Source organism: Orcinus orca, chromosome 4, assembly GCF_937001465.1.
Source record: "Orcinus orca chromosome 4, mOrcOrc1.1, whole genome shotgun sequence".
Taxonomy (NCBI): Eukaryota; Metazoa; Chordata; class Mammalia; order Artiodactyla; family Delphinidae; genus Orcinus; species Orcinus orca.
This window is the reverse complement of record NC_064562.1, coordinates 9,326,167-9,347,520: the sequence shown is the minus strand read 5'-3', so window position 1 is coordinate 9,347,520 and position 21,354 is coordinate 9,326,167. Positions and strand designations below refer to the sequence as shown.

General features: G+C 42.1%; 1 protein-coding gene across 2 annotated transcripts in view; it reads right to left on the bottom strand.

Moving 5' to 3' along the window:
* PKD2 (polycystin 2, transient receptor potential cation channel) overlaps positions 1-12,614 on the bottom strand; it is a 49,234-nt gene extending 36,620 nt beyond the window's left edge. For both annotated transcript variants that reach the window (XM_004266134.3, XM_049709016.1), the window contains exons 1-2: positions 11,874-12,614; positions 4,307-4,420 (exon numbers count right to left, since the gene is read on the bottom strand). In XM_004266134.3, coding sequence (XP_004266182.1) covers positions 4,307-4,420; positions 11,874-12,483 — 724 coding nt within the window. In that variant the 5' untranslated portion in view covers positions 12,484-12,614. The remainder of the gene's footprint in view (positions 1-4,306; positions 4,421-11,873) is intronic.
* Positions 12,615-21,354: the final 8,740 nt, after the last annotated feature.

Below are 21,354 nucleotides of genomic sequence, written 5' to 3'. Positions count from 1 at the left end.
AAATTTACATCTCTCAATCTTTGACAGAGAAAGAAGATAAAAATGATCTCGGGACATTAGGGGTTTTATAATAGAACATACGACTTAATGTATTACATAGATATCAAACTTTATACTGTATCAGAAGAGATCACTCACATTCTTTTTCAAGGTTTGGGGAGAGGCATTCATGGGGGTGATATTAATAGTAAACCAGATAGAGAACGTGAGCAAAGCATGTTTGGATGGACAGGGTGAGTCCAGGTTGAGAAATGTTAAGGATGCCCCTGAGATGCACCGGTGGAGAGGTCCAGTAAAAGCTGGCACAAGATTCGTGGTCCATGAGAGGTCGAGAGGAACTTGGGAGCGCCAGCGTACAGGACCAGCTGAAGCTGCAGGGAAGATCCCTTGAAGAGAAAGGCAAAGACCCAGTCACAGAAAATCGTCTGTCTAAACACATCTCAGAAAGAAAAAAATGAAGAAAGTGAATAGAGTAAGGAGGGATACAGGAAGAGAGGGAGTCACAGAAGCCAAAGAGGGAAGTTTGTGGAATGCCAAATGTCTCATTTGGGACCAAATGAGAGAGAAAGGCTAAAAGGAGCCCATAAACTTTGGCAATTAAGACGTCCCTGGTGACCTGGGTGAGGGCCTTTCAGGAGGCAGAGTGAGGCTGCAGAATAAACCAGAGAGGTGCATTAAAATTATTAACACGCCCAAATATTTTAATGCAGTTTGGGTTAAAATTCAAAGGTAAGTGACAAGTTGTGATGGAAATCTTTGAGGGGTAGAGGTTGTCAACACAAGTGCTTTTGTGAATGCCTGCCTGTATTAAGTAGTGTAATTTTTTTTTTTAAAACAAGAGAGAAAAGCATGTAATATTTACATAGAAGTTACCACGAAGAAATAAAGAGAAAGCTATGCACGTGGAGTAAAGGCCATGTTTAAAGTAATATTTATATATGAATATACATTTCTTATTGTAGTGTTTTTTTTTGTTTGTTTGTTTTTTTGCGGTACGCGGGCCTCTCACCGCTGTGGCCCCTCCCGTTGCGGAGCACAGGCTCCAGACGTGCAGGCCCAGCAGCCATGGCTCACGGGCCCAGCCGCTCCGCGGCACGTGGGATCCTCCCAGACCGGGGCATGAACCTGCGTCCCCTGCATCAGCAGGTGGACTCCCAATCACTGCGCCACCAGGGAAGCCCGTTATTGTAGTTTTTGTCCAGTACTGAAAAGGTCAGAGAGCTTTCCAGCCATAGTTGGTCTTTAGCAGTTACTTCCCATGGACTGTAGCCTGTGAACTTAAGACTGCACGTGAATTCAAAAAGAGTCATGTACCAAAATGTTCATTGCAGCTCTATTTACAACAGCCAGGAGATGGAAGCAACCTAAGTGTCCATCATCGGATGAACGGATAAAGAAGATGTGGCATATATATACAATGGAATATTACTCAGCCATAAAAAGAAACGAAATTGAGTTATTTGTAGTGAGGTGGATGGACCTAGAGTCTGTCATACAGAATGAAGTCAGAAAGAGAAAGACAAATACCGTATGCTAACACATATATATGGAAGCTAAAAAACAAAACAAACAAACAAACAAAAATGGTCATGAAGAACCTAGGGGCAAGACGGGAATAAAGACGCAGCTTAGGTGTACTGATATTTATGAGAATATCAGAACCAGTTTATGTTTGTGGTTTTGGGAAAAATTATTTGTGCTGGGGAGAATGTTGTGGAGGTGAGGGGAATTGAGTTGGGGGTTATTTTCTCATTTTTTGGGTACATTTGGAAGAGTGACAATAAATGCATCCCCTTAAAAAAAAAGGGGGGGGACTCTGATAAACTGGAGGGAGTTTCTATCAGGTGGGTTGTTCAAAGGCATGTCTCCGATCACATGATCAACAGCTAAGGGAACTGGAAAGGTTTAACCTAGAGAAGACTTGGAGGAGATTGAACGTCTGTCTCCAAACTTCTGACACGCTAAGCTGGAGGAGAGACATGGGAAAGGCCCCTGGTATGAGGCTGGCTTAGAGAGTAAAACTAAGACGGGAAGGTAGATGAGGACAGACTTTGGTTTTGCATAAGGAAGAACTTGCTAACACAGCCATAGAAAAATAAAATAAAAATAAAAATAAAACTTTTTAAAATAAAATAAATAAATAAATAAATAAATAAATAAAATAAAAATAAAAATAAACTTCGAACTATTTCGAAGGAGTCAGTCCCTTAACCTGGAACTCTTGCCCAACTGGAGGCAGGATGACTGACCTTTTGGGAAGGATGTTGCAGGGGGGAGTTTTAGCATTCAGTGGAGGTTTGATCCACGACTGCCAAGATTCCTTCTTACCCAGAGATTCTACAATATTTTGAAAAAAAAAACTTTGCCTATGTAAAAAATGTAGCTGATATAAGAAGCAAAAATGTGATTAGTGTGAAAAAGAACAAAAAGCATAAAAATTCTAAAATAAACAAGAAAACGCTAGTTAGTTATGTGACAAGCTTGTTTCCTAAAACTCTAGCTACTCAGTTTATCTGGCCTAGTTCCCAAAGCTGGTCAGTGCATCTGAAAATTCACTTCTCTGGGCCACATCTGGAAGGCTTTGATTTAGTAGATCCAGGCAAACTACAATTATAAAAGAAATTCTCTTGGTGATTCTGATGTTTAGGCAATTTTGGGGAACAATGAAATTTTAGACATATAGGAGCACCTATATTTTGCATAAAATCTGTGTATGAATGTATGTGTCATGCTTGAAAAAAATTAGTAATAATAATGATTCTAATCTACCTGTTAAAATTTAAGGCCACTGAAGTTTAATATTTAAGCACCATTTCTACACTGGAAGCAAACTTCACTTCAGCATTTACTCTAAGTTCTAACAGCTCAGAACATAAAAGTTAAAAAATATCACATCTCTTGCTTAATAACTTTTAATGTACTGAATAGATCATTTCTAGGTTTTCAGCATTTCTTAGATAACATGCTTTTAAAGGTAATGAGAGAGATTCCTTCCTAAACAAACAACAGAAAAGTTCAGAAAATTAGGAAGAAAAAAGCAAGAAAACGAATGTTGTTCATACATATATACTTTTTTTCTTTTTTACTTTTTTTCTCTTTTTCTTAAGTTCCCACTTGGATAGTCAAATTCTCAGAAAATGTGAGAAGTCATGCCCTGTTTGAGTCTCATTAAGAGCTTACTAGTATTAGTAAAAACCAGTGTGGGGATATTACATAAATCAATATTCAATTTCTTAAAATTACAAATATCAAAAGCTTAAATGTTTCCTTAATCTTTTATGTTCAACTTACACATCTTCTTATAAATCTAGTAAACAAAAAACATTTTTAAAGGAAGCTTTTAGCGCTTAGTCAATTAAATTCAAGGTGGTCAATTTTAATGTAATAAGAATGGCATTATTAAAGTATTGATTAAATCAGGACTCTCTCCATTTACAAAGAAGAGAACTCTTTCCACAGTTGATGTTGGTTTTTAAGCATTTCTAAGTGTACACTGTAAGAACAAACTCCTTTCCCTGAGGAATATGCTAAGAGGTCCTGGTGGTCATAAATCTGCTTCCTGTCTGTTCTCATAAAGGGCTTTAGAGAGGACACGACAGAACTCCATCAACAGATATCCTTTGATTCAGAGGATAAGTCCTTTGCCCGTGACCTTCTGGACTTGGAGGCAAACGGTTTCTAAGAGTTGTTTCTGGCTAAGGCATCCCTCCCCTCCCAGACAATGTAGGAATGTATTGAAAGAAGAAAGAGATGAGTCTGCAGTAAGTTTCCTATGGAGTAAAAATCTACAATTATTGAAGATTTGGAAGAAATGATTAGTTAGAGTGAAGGCATCCACACAACACATCCGAATCCAAAAAAAGGGGACTTTTAAATATAAATAGACATAAAAGCAATATTAGGTGACATTATTTGTATTTTCTGAAAGTTAAACTTGGAAAATAATTCCTGTGTACACTTTACATTACTTGATGTAATAACAGTAATGCTGTAATTATTGTTAAGAATCTAATACAAAAATCCCTTTACTTGGTTACTTGGTGTCTGGCAGGTCGCCCTGTGCATCTCATAGGGAAAATGGTCACAACTGACAACAAACCGGCCAATCAAATAATGCCGCCTTTTGACCAGTGTTTACCAGAGGAGAGAGGAGAGCTTTACCAAACTGTAAATTGGAATTGATGACAGAGGAGAGAACTTCTGAATTAACCGTTACTGGTGCATCTACAGTTCCTCTTAATCATGAGTTTGACAGGTCAAATATTTCCAAAACTTTTCCTCTAGCGGAAGAAAATGTTCTACTTACGGATGCACAAGACTATGAGAAAAAGGAGATATGTGGCCAGTTCCCGTAAAACACTTTTCAGGTGTTTCTCTCGGTCAGCGCTGCTTTCCTCCATGAGCCTTGTTCCCCAGAGACCTTTAAAACAGTAATAAAGGAAGTCGTTTTATTTTTTAAAAATCTCATGAATGGCAAAAGGAAAAACACATAAAAAACAGTATACCTTTAAGGGAGATGCTCCTGGATTTTTTTTAGCATGCTCTAAAGGCAACCGAGAAATGGTTTTAGCAGGAATACCTTTAATTTAGGAATACATCAGCCGCTACTATCCCCCCAGATGTGCAAAACACAAGGCAATGATCTGATCATTGTCTAAACTCCCAACCTCATTAGAAAATATCTTAGTAAAAATTTACAAAGAGAAGAGGAATTTTAGGTTTAATAATTATGCATACACATCAGTCCTTCCTATATGCGGGAGGAATTACCGTGTTACTAAATTAATTATCCTCGTTAGTACATGATGTAACATTGCAAACAATACTTTTTAGGTCACCCCTGATGAAAAGAGGTCCTGGTCGGAGCACCATTTCATTATGGAAACATCTATCAAGCTTCTAACACACCGGTGCAAAATCTCTGCTCTGTACCCATTTTTGCCTTTTAAGAAATTCAGTGCTGACTGATTACACTAAACACGCTTAGCTGAACAGTTTTTAAAAAATGCCAATTAACGTATGATTTTTAAATGAAAAGCAACAAACTCATCTGCCTTCCCTCTCTCTTTGGAGAAAGGGTAAAAGCAGCACCCGTGCTCCATATTTTAGCAGATGGAAAAAGCGTTGGGCCGGCTGAGCGAAGATGACATAAGCCATGGTGAGCTGCCTGGAGAGAGATCCCACAGTTGTGGACGCAGCCAGCAGACAGACATGGTGGCCGTCCAAACCCCAGCTAGTGAGCAGTGTGGTCAAGTCACACTGCTGGTTACTTGGAAGAGCCTTAGTGTTTTCCAAAAAAGACAAACCTCTCAATTCTTTCTGTTAGATTAGGTCAGCTCTTAATGGCAAATTGCCTCACACTTCTATCCCACAGACTTTAACCCCTTCCATCACAGAAACTCACCGAGCCACTGATGCCACAATCCAGCCACACAGAGAACAAGGGGAAAATGGTATATGGTCTTGCACTTGGAAGAAATGACTTCATTGCTAGTGTTTATGTACTTTTTAAGTCTTATAATCATACATTAGTTCTACTCCTAAATTGGTGTATTTCGTTTCCTTTTCTCCCAAATTTCCTTTAGGAAAAATCAGCAACTGCTCTCAAAGACACTGGGTTACGCGTCCTAGGTTTCGCCACGCCGGAAGGGGAGCATGACTTATGACCAGGTTTGCTTCTGCCAACACCTGGTGGTTGTGTCAGGGGATTACTCACTCAGAAGAAATGCACCAAGCAGAATGTTTGCTCGCTGAAACTCCATCATAGTAAAGAATTATTACGAACTTAGATGACATGGAAAATTACAGCTCAGAATAACACAGAGGCAGCCAAATATTAGGCTCAGTAGCCCTGGATAAAACCACACCATTTCTCTGGGCGTATTTCTTTTGGAGGCCAGGCCTAAAATATACGCATAAGTGGAAATTGCTAGTCCCTTGACCATCCGCAGAGACTGCTGCCTTGTCTCACTTGGTCAGTGATTTCACTCTTTCCCATGGTTTACAAACAATTACGCAATAAGGAAAAGTCATGGTTCTTACTATTTGCAAATGGTTTTGCTTGACCTACAAACAGAAAACACCAAACTCCTATCGAATTTTCTTCAGGCTAAATTTGCAATGGTCTACGGCAATTTAATTCTAGCCCTTGAATGAAACATTTCAAATGAAAAGAAACAAGCCCTTTTATTTATATTTTATGTGAGTATATTTCTATGCATTTACTTTTTTCTAAATTTCTCTAGCTACCTCCTCAAATACTTATTGCTTTACAAATGTCATCCAGTTTCCCCACTGGGTGTGTATGTAGTAGGGTCAGTCTTAGGATACGGGGATCCCTTCACATCCTGATGGGTGAGAAATGCTGCATCCACAAATGGAAAAAACAGCTGTCCTGTAGCCAACTACTTCCCATGTTTAGTTATCATCAGAGATGATAAAATAAGAATGGTGAAGGGCAGCGTTCATGTCCAAAATGGGAGCGTTCTTCAAAAACAACTGTTGTCTTTTCCCGCCATCATCCCAGCTGCGGAGGGAGTGCCTCCAGGCACTCACGTTCAGTACATAACATGTCTCCATCTGTTAGGAGAACACGATTATGAGGGGACACGGGACAATATGCCATTTCCTTCCTGTGTAAGAAGGTGATTAGTCAATGCCAGAGCCCAAAGTCGGAGCACATCACCTCAACAATAAGTGTTACTTATTAATATGCATATCAACTAACATGCAATTTATTTGCAATTAATATGCATAAACTCTGAGATGGGTAATCCAAAACACCAAAAAGGTCTCCAACATAAATAACTGACTTTAGTAAAAATGCCATTCTGCAACTCTTTCATCCAAATGCTTCCAAACCCTTTTTATTTTGCAATATATAAAAAAAAAATCACAAAGAGAGAGCAATATAATGAACTCCCATGTACCCCTCACCCAGCTTCAACAGTTATCAACTCAACACCAACCTGGATTCATGGAAACCCTCACCCACTCGTCAATTATTTTGAAGCTAATTCCAGCGACTGTATCATTTCACCTGTAAATATCTCAGTTCCATGGTAAAAACAATTCAGTGTGGCTCTTTTGCCTCACATTAACCCTGTCCCATCTGAAATACATTAACCCACTGTGACTCACTGATCGTGACAAGGTGCAGTGTGGAGGTCTGGAATCCAAGCTGTGTTCAAATGAAGGGTCAGCCACTTAGGAGCTGTGAGCCTTGCCTAACGCCATGAGCCTCTACTTCCTCATTTGGAAATGAGGTAAGAGTACCTCTCTGTGGGGTTGTTCTGGGGATTAGAAATATTATGTGTACAGCAATAGAGTGGTGGCAAGAGGCCCTTTTATGGCTTCAGAAACAGGTCCAAATCTGAAATGTCCTACTTCTGACGCCTAGTTGGTCCAGATTTGAGAATGGTGTGGAGACCCAAATCCATATGGACTTTGAAGTCATTGTGAATTGCCTGACCAAATTCTCATTGCACTCACATGATAAAAGAATCCTGTTTTGGGGCTTAGACACATGTGGGCCTTGCTTAGGAAGATATATACAATCCTTCTTCACAGTGATTTGAATTGCAGGGACACCTTCAGAAAGGGAAGTGACTTTTTACTATTGGTCCGGTTTTCTACAGAATAGTCAGTTGCTACCTTACGATACTGACGCTTGAATCTCAAATTTCTTAGGCAGCCCTCTCCTGAGATGCAGACAGGTGTGTGCCACAGCTAATGGCGTGATCTACCTGCATATTCCACAGACAGCTCACACTCACATGCCCCAAACTGAGATTTCTCTTCTGTTCCTTTCTCTAGAAACCTATTTGCCCTGTGTGGGTTAATGGTACCAACCCAGAAACATGGGTTTCATCCTGGAACAGGCCCTTTTCATAACCCTCACATGGAGGTGGTCCACAATTCTGATGGTTTCTCTCTTTCATCTAGCGCTCTTCCATCCCAGCTCACAATCCTCAGTGCAACTGACACTTTATCACTGTATCACCTTTGTCACTTTATCCTGACCTATTCTCCCAGCATTTGGTGCTATGCACCTCACCCCATTCTCTACATTCTTGCTAGAATCATCTTCAGATTGGCATGATATCATATCAGCCCCCTGCTTGAAGCCCTCACTGACTCTGCCTACAGGAAAAAGTACCAATGAGCTACAAGCTTGCTTGGTCTTCTCTATTTTTCCCTCCTCCAGCTCCCCCCTGAATCCTTCAAAACATAACTCAAGATTCACTTCTTCTAACCTCCCCAGGTAGAGCAGGTCCTTTCTTCTTTGGGTCCCTCCCACAACTGGGACCTGGCGTTGCAATGATTTACCTACACTTCTCACCCCCCTACTAAACTCTAAACTCCTTGGGAGTTGGGATCTTGTATTATTCATCTCTGTATCCCTAGTACCTACCACAAGGGAGATGCTCAATAAATGTCTGTTGACTGCACAAACTGTGTTACTAGCATAGCCTTATCACACCCTGCAGAGTAGCAACCCTCCCTCAAAAAAAAATCCCCATGCGATGAAAATACAACATCTCACTTGTTCACAATTATAGTGCAAATAAAAAGGGAAAAGGAAGCAATTATGGAGTGAGGGTTCAATTAAAAATAAAGGGAAAGTCACAATAGCCAAAAGGTAGAAACAACCCCAGTGTTCATCAACTGATGAATGGATAAACAAAATGTGGTATATACATACAAGGGAATACTATTCAGTCATCAAAAATGAATGAAGTTCAGATACATGCTACAACTTGGATAAACCTCGAAAACGTTATACTAAGTGAAATAAGCCAGATATGAAAGGACAAATACTGTGTGATTCCACTAATATGAGGTACCCAGTAAAGAAAAATTCATAGAGTCAGAAAGAGGAAGAGAGGCTGGGGGGTGCGGGGAAGAGGAGGGGAAGTTATTGTTTAATGGGCAGACCTTCTATTTGGGATGATAAAAAAGATCTGGATATGGACAGTGATGATACAATATAGTGAGTGGGAGAGGAGGTATCTATTTTTTAGAGCAGCTTAGCCCACCCTGACCAATACAGCTAGTTCTTTATGATTTCTCCAGGAAAACAAACAAAAAACCAACCAAGCATATATGTCTGAAATAACAGAAAGTGACTTTAGTACCCGGATATATCCATAAAACACATTCAACTTTGGAAATTCAGAAAATATGATAACTCATGTAGAGTCTTAAATTTTATCTCTGCATTAAGAAGCGTTTGCTAAGAGAAAAGTAAACGAGATCATTGGGTTGGGGAAATCTTTTAGTCTGGAGCAGTCTTTCCATCTTTCAGCCTTCCTTTGCTTCCTTCGGGGCAGGCCTCCGTCAGCCCTTCACTGGCGGCCTCCTACCTGGTCCTCCTGCTTCCCTGTCTCCTTCTGCAAAGCTCTCCTGCCCAGCACACTGCTTGACTCGTATTCGCTTTCAACGTGCTCTGCCCCTGCTCAAAACTTTCCAACTGCTTCCTAATATTTAAGGGTAAATTCTTAATTCCTTAGCTAGACACAATTTCCTCCCATCCTCAGGCCTCAAACATTTCTTCATTGCTATCTTACTCCTGCTAAGAGGATAGATCTATTTAGTGTCCAAGGAGAGAAATGACCATTTGCTGTCCAGCTCAGATTCATGTCATTTAACAACAACACAGGATATGCTGAAGCTAGAAGGGACCTTGAAGATTGGGTTCAACTCTTCCATTTTATACATGAGGAACAGAGGCCAGGAAGTCTGAGTGAGTTATGGAAAGTCACAAAAGGTTGGAGACCTCCAGGGAAGCTCCTGACCACTCCAATTTGAGTAATTGCTCCTACCTTTAGAAATTCCAAGTCACTCTCTCTTCTGACTCTGAGCACTACTTATACAATGTATATAAGATTTTTTGTCATCGGTATCCCAAGAGGGGGGAAAAAAAAATCACAACTCATTCATGGTTATTCATTTCACTTTTCTGGGTTTCTGTCCATAGGAAAATGGTGATGTGCTATATATATATTTTTTTTTGGTAGCACCTAGTATAGTCACTAATTATTTAACAAATGTTACTTAATAAGTGACAAGAGTATCAACTATATTTCTTCATAAAAGAAATAAAATTTATTCTAAATTTTTCTGTAAAAAAGATTTTCATGATTCTATTCTACTAATTAGACCACTGATAAGGTTTGACTAGAAGTTTTACTGTTACCTTATTCATTGTAAATTTTCTGAAACTTTTCTTTAAAAGAAATGAACTTATACATACACTCATATATTTCATTTCATTATATTCCATTATTGAGTTTATCCAAAGAACATTAAGTGTTATCAAATACTTAAGCTGAATTAACAGGATCATGACTTTCCATTATTTATTAACTTATAAGAAACTCCTCTCACTTCAGTGAATACTTTAAAAAGCACAATTAAAACAATTAAACAACCTGAAAAGAGTATGAGAGTTTCTTACTAATCTACTCACACAGGTTATCCAAAAAGGATCTTTTGGTCCCCACCATGCTCTGAATCAAATTAACTAGCATAATCACTGTGTAAGAGTACCCAAATGTACACTTTTAGAATCTATGATTTAATTTCTATTTATGAAGCACTCACAACATGGCAGAGACTTGCTACATGTTTTATGTTTCACCTCATTTAATCCTCCCAAGTCAAGAACTAAGTATTATGATTATCTCTTTAAAAAAAAAATTCAAAAACTGGGGATCAGAGAGGTTAGGCAATTTGCTCGAGGTCATGTAGCCAATGTGTGGTAGAACTGGGGTTCGGGTGTAGGCCTGACTTGGTGTTGATCACGTTGCTGTAAAAACACCTGGATAGCTTTTTGTGCAAGATTTTCAAAACTGACAGGAAGAGAAGGGAAAGGAAATTTTCAAAAGAACTGAGAATGGAAAACTCTTAAAAGTAGAGGTTAAAGTCACTTGGATGGCAAGAGCCAATGCAACTCTTTTCCAAAGATGCCTCTGACAAAACTTTGCAAAAACAGGATCCCATTTGCTCTTGGAAAATTTGTGTCCTCTTAATAGGCACTGGCAATTTTGAAAATTCCTTTCCTGCCTTTTGGAGAGCTGGGTGCACCGAACTCTGACACATTTCCACACAGCTGGTATCTGATGACCTCACTGTCTCATTGGAACTTCAAAGAACATTAACTTAGTTATTTAAAAACATACTTTCAACTTTTTTAAACAACATTAGCATTTACTTTGCAACTGTTTTAGAAAAATACCTAGACTTAGAAATGGCCGAATAACTGTTTTGCTAGACAGTTTATTCTATTCGTGGCGTTCTTAACAGCTCCCTCTCCCCCAAACAACCAGACACCGCCAAAACAACATCAATGACTATGCAGTGACACCCTTCCACAACTAGGACACTGTACTGCGTACCCATTGCGGAAAGGGGTAAGGGGCAATAGGGCATCCAGGACAGTGAAAGGCCATGGGTACTAGCACATAAGTTTCGTTTTCATTTAGTGAAATTCGCAAATATGCAGTTGCAACCACCATTCGTTGCCTTAGAATACTTTTTTCCCTACAAGGAAAAAAACCCCCCAAACTCCAGATGTACCCCTTCGCTCTAATACGGCTTTCACTTATTTCCAAAGGTAAACATAAGCTGACACATCTTTTAGAAGAAGGAGGTATCCAATAAATTTGCACCAACAAGGGCGCAGTGGAATTCCGTGCTGGGTACCGGAAATAGAACGGAATTAGCAGAGGTGCGGAAGACGCTTCTTAGGGAGGCGGGGACGCAATGGGAACGCGAGCGGGAGCCCTGGAGAGCTGCCCTCCGCGGGCGATGGCTCTGGCGGCGCCCGCACTTCTGGTTTGTGCATCAGCCGCCGAGGGTCGCGCTCTTACCTCGCAGCCCGCGAACCAGCCTCTCGGCCCAGGCCACTCGCGGCAGCTGCCCGTCCAGGGGGAGGTGGCGATGCAGCGGGTCCCCGCCGCCGCCGCCGCCGCCAGCCGGGCTGGGGCTCGGCGGGCCCTGGTCCTCTCGCTGGCGCCGCCTCCCGTTCGGAGGGCCCGCACCGTGGTAGCCCCCCAGCCCCCTGCCCCTGGCGCACACAGAGCTCACAGCTGAGGAGGCGACCGACCTCCGGCTGCCCGGGCGCCACTCTACGTCCATCTCCACCACCATTCCCCCTTCTTCTCCCTCCACCTCCTCTTCCTCCTCCTCCTCGGCCTCGAAGCCCGGGTTGTCGCGGCTCCACGCCTGCCGCGAGCACGACGAGAGCGGAGGAGATGGGGAAGCCGAGGCTCCGGCCGGGGGGTCCCGCGCGGCCGCCTGCCGGATGCGCTCCATCTCGATCTCCAGGCCCCTCTGCTCGCGGAGGCCGCCCGGGCCGGCGAAGCCGGCGCCCGCGGCCCGCCCGCCAGCCATCAGCCGGCCCGGGCCCGCCGCTCGGGGCGCCGGCGTCCGCTTCGCGTCCCCGGGCTGCTGCGGCTGCACGCGGCTCGAGTTCACCATCGTGGTCACTGGCGCCCGGCGCGCCGTCGCCCCGTGCCGCGCTCGGCGCTGTCCGCCGCAGGAGCCATGTTCCTTTCTTCCCGGGGCCCGCCGCCTCCTGCTCTCCGCCCCCGAGCTCCCCAGAGTCCCGCGTCCCTCGCCCGCCCCCTCGGCCCGCCTCCCCCCGCCTCGCCTCGCCTCGCCTCGCCTCGCCTCGCCCAGCGGCCGCGGCGCGCTGCAGGGGGAGGCGCGAGGCAGCCGCCCCCGCGGCCGGCGCGCTGGGCGAGCGGCGCCTGGGCCCGTGTCCCAAGTGCAGCCGGGGCCCGGGCGTCCCCATTGCGTTCGGGTGGGAGGGCTTCCGGAGTTGGCACTGCCTGCGTCACCCAGAGTGGTGCTTGGGTCCCTGCTAGCCGCCAGCCACTTCTGCCTCGGTTGACCGCGGTGCAGGGAGCGAGGGAAACCCCTTTGTGCGACGGCGTGAACAAGCGAGATCCAGCCCGAGCCGGTCTGCAGCAGGGTCAAAGGTCGTTCCTCCGTTTGAAAACTGCCAGCAAACTCCTAACAGAGCCCTATCGCTGACTTCCTTGGCCTTTGGCGCGCTCACCCCCCGCCCCAATCCAGCAGCTTTTTGGAGGGTTTCCTGACTCTGGTTAGCTCCTCTGTCCACGCGTTGCGGGGACCCCGAGGATTCGGCCGCGGGGCTCTTGGATCGCTGATGCTCCGCAGAGCTCGACCGCCCCCTTCCCACCATCTCCCCGTCTGTGAGTCACGGAATCCCGCCTCAGGCCGCAGGTCCAGAGCTTTATTCCCGCTCTCCGGAGCACATCCAGCTGGACGCTCTGCAGTTGTCACAAACTTCACCCATCCCAAGGGAAGTTTGTTATCTTTTCCCTTCTTCTTTTAAGCCTGCTTCACCTCCTGTATCCCCAGTTGAGATCTGAGGCATCGTCACTCCCCAAAGTACACTTCATGATAACCTCATCTGTCTGCTCTTCGCCTCCAACACCTCATTTCCCCCAAATTGTGTTACTTTTGCCCCACAAAGGTCTCTCTGATTAGGACCTCTGTTATTCATTCCCCTTGTCAATGATTTAGTCCAGGGCCCTTACGGCTTGTTTTATGCTGCGTTGGAACAATGGATCTGTCAACTCCACCATCATTTTTCACTTCTGGGTACCCGCTGTTTCCAAATTGGGTTCGGAACCAAACCTGCTCATGTCGCATTGATGCTTAGACACCCGTGGAGGCTTCTGACAGCTTAAAAGGTAAAAATTTAATTTCTGTAGTTTGGCTTGGTAAATTTTCATAATCTGCTGCTATATTTTTTTTTGCTGGGGCTGTTGTAACAAAGTACCACAGACTGGGTGTCTCAAACGACAGACGTTTATTTTCTCACAGTTCTAGAGGCTGGAAGTCTAAGGTCAAGGTGTTGGCAGGGCTGGTTTCTTCTGAGGTCTCTGTCCTTGGCTTGTAGGTGGCCGTCTTCGCCCTGTGTCTTCACATGGTTGTCCCTCTGTATGTGTCTATGCCTCCATTTCCTCTTCTGAGGACACCAGCCAGATTGGATTAGGGCCCACTCTAACGATCGCATTTTAACTTAATTACCTTTTAAAAGACCCAGTCTCCAAATACGGTCACATTCTGAGGTACTCTGGTTGGAGGGGTTAGGGTTAGACTTCAACACAGGAATTTCTGAGGGGGACACAATTCAGCCCATTACAGCTCCCAACCTGCTTTTCCAGCATGGGTTCCCACCTGTGCAGCACGCTTTGCTGCTTCCCTGTGCCCTCACAGCATGCTGCTCGTATTTAGGTAATCACGGCCACCCATCACCTAATCCCGTAGTTTATCTATCCAGGTATCTGTGTCCTTCACTTAACTATGAGCTTCTCAAGGGCAGGGCTGATGCAGTCCATCCAGTCTCCTTCAGAAGACATTTCCTGCACACTGAATTAGGAGCTGGCGTGTAGAGCACAGTATGACACAGCCCCTGCTCTCAAGAGGAGACAGACAAATAAACCGGAAATAACTGTCCTGGGTGAGGGCTGTGATGCCTGTCGTCTGAGGAGCCTCTACAGGTGCCGGTGCGCCTAACAGAGCACTGCCAGATTGCATCTTCAAAGGATGCCCAACAGACACCTGGCCGGAGGAGAGCCAGGCCTGAGAAAAAAGAGCAGAATCTCAGCCCAAGTGTTCTGCTGGAGAATAGGTCTAGTTTAGTATTCTTAAAGCATGATTCTCGACATCAGTGTGGCACTTGTTAAAAATACACATTCCACGTCCCCACTCCAACCTTATGGATTCAGAAACTGCAGGATTTCAGGCCTGAAATTCTGAATCTTCTCTGAGGATTCTGGAGCATCCTAAGTTTGAGAAGCACCAACATGGTCCACATGCGTGGGGTTTCATGAAACATTTCCCTCGTGTTCCTAGCGCTTCATTGTCACCGGTGGTGCCCTCTTCTGCGATCCCAGGCCTAGAAGAAACTTCAGTGGTCTTTGAGTCAGACTAACTCTTTGTCTTGTGCCTACACTGTGCTACTTCTGAACCCTGGTTCAGTTCCTGCGCTGCCACTTCCTAGCTGTGTGACCTTGGGCAAGTGGCTTTACCTCGTTGTGCCGGAAAATGGAAATAATAATAGTGTTTGCCTCACGGGGTTGTTGTGAAGATTAGGTGAATTAATACATGTAAGGCATGGGGAACACTTCCTGGCACACGGTAAATGCTCAAGTGTTAGCGTTATGAGCTCTTATAGCTTACTTAGGATAAGTATTTTCATCTATCAGAATTGCATATTTGGAAGTCTTTGTCCTAACCAGACTATGAGCTTCTTGAGGATGGACACTCCATGACCAAGACAGAGGATTCCATAACAAATATTTATTGAGCACCTAGTAGGAGCCAGGCACAACGCCAGGACAGAGTGCAAGCAATGACACTAGTGAAAAGCCCCGCCATTAAAGAGCTTGCATTCCCCGCGGATTGGTTGGGGAAATGAATGAATCTAGTCAGGTACAGTCATTTTAAGGCACACAGCTAGACCTCTGGCTATGACAGGGGTTCCTAATTCTTCTTGTAGAGGTCTTTTTAACTTTCGCATACCACCACTTCTCCTGCAGGCTCCAAGGGCCCTTGGAATAGCTTATGCCCACTTGAAGCTATTATGTTCCCTGCTCAAAATGCTGGTTTTAGTTTTGTGATATTTGTCTCCCAAGGATATTTTGATTTTCCAGAGTTCAAGGTTTAGAAGACAATAGACTTCTGCTTGTTCATTTCTTGTTTGTTCTTCCTGTTTGCTGCTAGCAGGCCTAGAGTCCAGAGACATAAGGAGACTGAACGGAGAAACAATAATGTCAAGGAATGATAAACAAATTAATTCAAGTGCTATCCATGTATTCAGTGCAAATTCTGTGCATTTACTATACATAGTAAATAACATTATTATTTTAGTCAGAATATGCAAAACAAAATACTCTTTGGACACATCCTTCAGGGAGTTATAATCTCACAGGAGAGATACACACACTGAGTAAATAACAATAGACGGGAGAATATGATTTAGTGTCAAGTCAGTAGTGAAGGTTTTCAGCATGGGAGGGGTTGAGAGGAGAGACTGCCCATCCTCAGGCTGGCATGGGAAGCGCAGGTAGGCAGGCCAGATCGTGGAAGGCTTCAGATGCATCGTTAGGAGTACAGGCTTTATTCTGTAATTGATGATAACATGCCCCCTTTCTGTAGTGTCAACTATTTAAATCAAAATCTGAAATATTCTTTCTAAGACTATACCCCGTCCCTCAAAGAATACAGATTGATTGAAAACGTGTCCGCACGTACATAGTTCAGATTTAGATGTGTGCTTACCTGAAACTCAAATCACAAATCGTTGAAAGAAATACGCTTTTTTAAAATGCACAGCGATATTTGTGTAATAATGACTTAGATAGTATTTGATCCACAGCGTCTTTAAATCCTACATTGTAGGAGTTTCTCTACTAATTTCAGTCTTAGACTTCATAAACCCTTCCCCAGCTGTCCAATATATTTCCTGCTCAAATATTTATTTATTCATTCTTTCTGGCTGACCAATATTCTCTTTCCTGCTTTTACCTTGACTCTTTTTGCCCCTTCAGAGCTCCTAGCTTTTGCTCAAGCAGGCCCTGAGGTTGTAAATTTCTCTCCCTTCCCACAGAATTCCTTCCTTTAGTACCCATCGTAAAACTCTATTTCTCATAAGAAGTTATCCCTTATTAAATAAGTGAGATACACAAACATATTTTTCTTCATCTGGTTGCTACATCCTATTGCCATATTACAAATTTCAGTAATCTATAGGGCCTGAAATACTGTGTGGGATAGATAATGTAGCTTGGATACTATTTGGTTTTGTTTCATCTGTGTGGTCGATTCTTCTGGGGACACACTTATAAAACCTCACCTATTAGTGTTAGTGCCACTGAAGACCTTCAGAGAAGTCATTTAAAAGGCGACTAGGCTAATTTAATACTTAGCATTCTCTACACTTCTGACTTCTGTACTTTAGAATTGCCTGTTTGTTTCCTGTTTTGCTTTTATTTTCCAATTTGAACTGATGAAGCAGATGCAAGCTGAAGTACCCATTGGTCCCACAGATTCCACCTTCAAAAGGAAATCCAAAAGGAGCCTCTGGTATGTGCGGTGTTGCTTAGCAAGCCACCCAAACAAACACGTTTCTCTCTCAATTTTTTTCTCAGCCCTTATTTATTCAAGAACATTGTAAAATAAGTTTTTAATCACTTGACATCTGAAATCAGAAGAAAATTTGGTGTTTGGGGCTTTATAAGAACTGCCAACCATGGTAAAATGTTTACTTTATTTCTCACTTTACTGCTCTAATAATGCAAGGCTGGGATTTGTGGTATTCCTCTAAATGCCTGGAGTTTGGTTTGGATATATCCCTGCCTCTGCGGGGGTAACCTTGGAGCCATCGTTGGTTGGCACTGTGATTTTTGATGATCTAATCTCTCTCAGTTTTCTTCTCTGAATAATATGGTTAAATACCAACCTTACAAATTCCTGCAGAATTTTCGTTGAAGACATAATGAGGGAGTATTAATAAATTCATCAAACACATATAGAATATCCACTAGACGCCAGGTACCATGTGGAATTCTGGCGAGGCAAAGATAAGACATGACTCCTACCTTCAAGGGGATCAAGTCTTACATGTCAACAATGCCACTTACACTGTAAATTAATATAATATTGTAAATTAACAATACCTCAGTAAAAAACAAAAAAGGGTGCCTGGAAACATTTTTACATCACTCCCAAGCTCTCTTCTACATTGAAAAGACTTATGAATCTTTCTAGACTCAGGCATCATTTCCTTTTGGAAACTTCCTTAGCCACAAACCTGGCCCCCCTGCTTGAATTTTTTTTTCTTGTTTTTTTTTAACTTTTTATTTTATATTGGAGTATAGTTGATTAACAATGTTGTGTTCGTTTCAGGTATACAGCAAAGTGATTCAGTTATACATATACATGTATCCGTTCTTTTTCAAATTCCTTTCCCATGTAGGTTGTTACGTAATATTGAGCAGAGTTCCCTGTCCCATACAATAGGTCTTTGTTAGTTATCCATTTTACATATCTCCCTGCTTGAATTTACTTGCCATCTACCTTGCAAACCTTTATCACAGCATTTACCACCTTATATTGAAAATGTCTATTAACATAGTCTTCCTGAGTAGGACTGTAAAGTCCTGGAGAGCGGAGACCCTGCCTCATTTCGTTTGTAGTTCAGCAGCCCAGCAACCATTTCCCTTTCTTATTATAACGGTAATCAGTTTTTCTCGGGAAACAATCCTCTCCGTTCTGAGTCCCTGAGTGCCTCAGGTGTGGCTGACACCACTGCTAAGCTCCCAAGTGGTGGGTGTGGATCTCAGGCTTGGCCAACCAGCATATCATGTCCCCTTGACACCTGGGAATGGTATTTAAGAACAGGCATGGGAGCTGGTTCTATCCAATGGAAATGAGAACAGATTTTTTTTTTTGTTTTGAATTCTTGGAAAAGAAAAGCTTTTCTTCCCACCAGATTTGGAGTTGTAAGGATGTAAGTCTAGACAAGCTGGCAGCCAAAATGTTTATGCTAGAGGAATAATGGAACAATATATATACATGAAAATATGTATAATGTGAAGACTGGAAGAATACCAAAATGGAATTAGTGATAATGTTTGAGTGGCCATGCTATTCAAGAACATTGTAAAATACATTTTTATAATTTGCCATATTCTAGTTTTGTCAGATGCAGATATATGTCTTTAGCCACATTCAAAAGAATTTTGAAGAATATAGGGCCAAGAATAGAGCTCTTTGGAATATTGTGTGAGGCTTTTCTCTTTACCAACTCAAACTTATTCATTATTACCATTTGGGTGTAGTTATTCAAAAATTTTGAATACAACTCTACTTTCACTAGCCCAGATTTCCAAAAGGATGTCAGAATTTTTTCCAAAGCCTTTCGATGCCAACATGGGTGATGCTTACAGCTTTCCCAGATCTACCAGACTTTACAGAATGTCTGCTTTATAACCACCTAGCATAATCTTAGATATGATTAGGGTGCAAAAGAAGTTGTCTTTGCCTTCAAGGCCTGTATAATTAGCTTGCAAATACAAGCTATACACAGATAAAGCAATTACCCGGTGAGTGCTGTATGGTTGCTGGGAAGGTTTTTATTGTTGTTGTTTTTGTTGTTATTGTTTTGGAGTCTAGCTCCTAGGTGAGTCCTAGGAGATGGAGAATATTACCAGGTTCTGATGACATCATTTGAGCCCCTGAAACCAGCACTAATTGAAGTTAGATCTAACCCTGGACTTCGATAGCCAAGAATTTCTTTTTTGCTTAATTTAAGTTTGGGTTTCTGTCTCTTGCAACTGGAGTAGTACTAACTAATAGATTTGAATAGAAGTGGATCATACAGACTGGTAAGAGTTGTGTCAATGATATGCATAAGATGCTATATGAACACACAATTGGGCCCTCTCATCTGAGCTAAGTGGGCTCAATAGGGCGTATAGGGTGGCTAGTAGGCTAACCCACTCTGCAAGCGTTAAGAGATTAGAGATTTGGGGGATGCCGAACCATACTTTTCTTTCTTAGTGTCTTTGACATCTTTACTATAAATACTATTCCAAAGGACCTTTTAAAGATGTCTTTTCATTCTTATAGTATTTTTTAATAGCATAAGTTCATAATTTTGATAATGTCCAATTTGTGAATTTTTTTCTTTGGATTGTACCTTTGGTATCATATTTAAGAAATCTTTGCTTCACTTAAGGTCATGAACATTTTCTCCCATATTTTCTTCTAGAAGATTTATAATTTCAGGTTTTACATTTCAGCACATAATCCATTTAAAGATAACTTTTGTTTATGGTGTGAGGTATGAATAGAGGGTTGTTTTTTGTTTTTTTTTTGCATATGGATATCCAATCGTTGCAGCACTATTAGTTGAAAAGACTATCCTTTCTCTACCGAATCACCTTTGCACCATTATTGAGAATCAATTGACCGTATATGAGTGTTTATTTCTAGATGATCTGTTCTGTTCTTTTGATTTATGTGCTTAACCTTTTAGTAATACCTTCCTGCTTTGGTTACAGTAGCTTCCCTCACTCTTCCTCACAGGCTATATAAGGGCTTTTAAATTTGTAAATTTTGATGGTTTAATTGTATTGAATGACTCTTTCTGGTTCCAGTCCCTACTTTGGTATGACCCAAAAGGGCTGTTGCTCATCAGTTGATCATAGAGCATTAGTGAGCTATGTTGGGTTTCTGTCTGAATGATATTTTGAAATTACTTACAAATGTAAATTTTAATGTCAATCATCAATTCTTTAAATGAATCAAGCAATTATTTTATTAATTCATCAATGTTTGTTCAGTAGCCTTTGACTCTTCTTCTGAAAGATAAGGACATTAGCAAATGTATACTGTCCACAAACAAACACTTTTTAAAATTAACAATAACTTTTATGTAGCCAAAGTCTATAAACTTTCATTTTTAACCTAAAATAATAAAGATAATATTTACTTTATACATTTAAGTGTATTCAGTACTCATTACCAGTACTTTTTTTTTTTTTTTTGCGGTACGCAGGCCTCTCACTGCTGTGGCCTCTTCTGTTGCGGAGCACAGGCTGCAGACGCGCAGGCTCAGCGGCCATGGCTCACGGGCCCAGCCGCTCCGCGGCACGTGGGATCCTCCCAGACCGGGGTACGAACCCGTGTCCCCTGCATCGGCAGGCGGACTCTCAACCACTGCGCCACCAGGGAAGCTTCTACCAGTACTTTTAAAATATGAGTTCCCTTTCCTTGAGTTCCTTCTCTCTACTTAGTTTTTTGGGATAGATTTTTATCAAGCAGTCCTTTTTTTGTTGTTTTTTTTAAGGTGGACGCATTAAAGCTTCATTGTTCCAGAATACGTACAAAATTGAGAATGCCTTTCCGTTGCCATAAACATAAAACAAACGGGCTGGGCACAATATTTTTGGCTCAATCTTTTTTTTCCTGTTTGCAGGATTCTGGAAACATTTCTCCACCTTCCTCTGTCATTAAATGTTGCTGTGGAGAAGTAAGGTCTGATTAAACCCACATTTTTTTCTCTCAGCCCTAGCAGGTGACTTGATTTTTCTTTGCAAAAGTTACCTGTTTAGTGAGTTTTTTAAAGGTACACATTTGGATCGATCATTCTGCATAATTGTTTTTCTGGGAAATACTGTACAGGTTTAATCAGTAAATTAAAATTTTCATTTATTTTAGGAAAGCTTTCTACTTTTATAATTTTGAAATATTCTGTTTCATTTGTTTTCTTCCCTTAATCCAAGGGTACCAATAATGCATATGTTG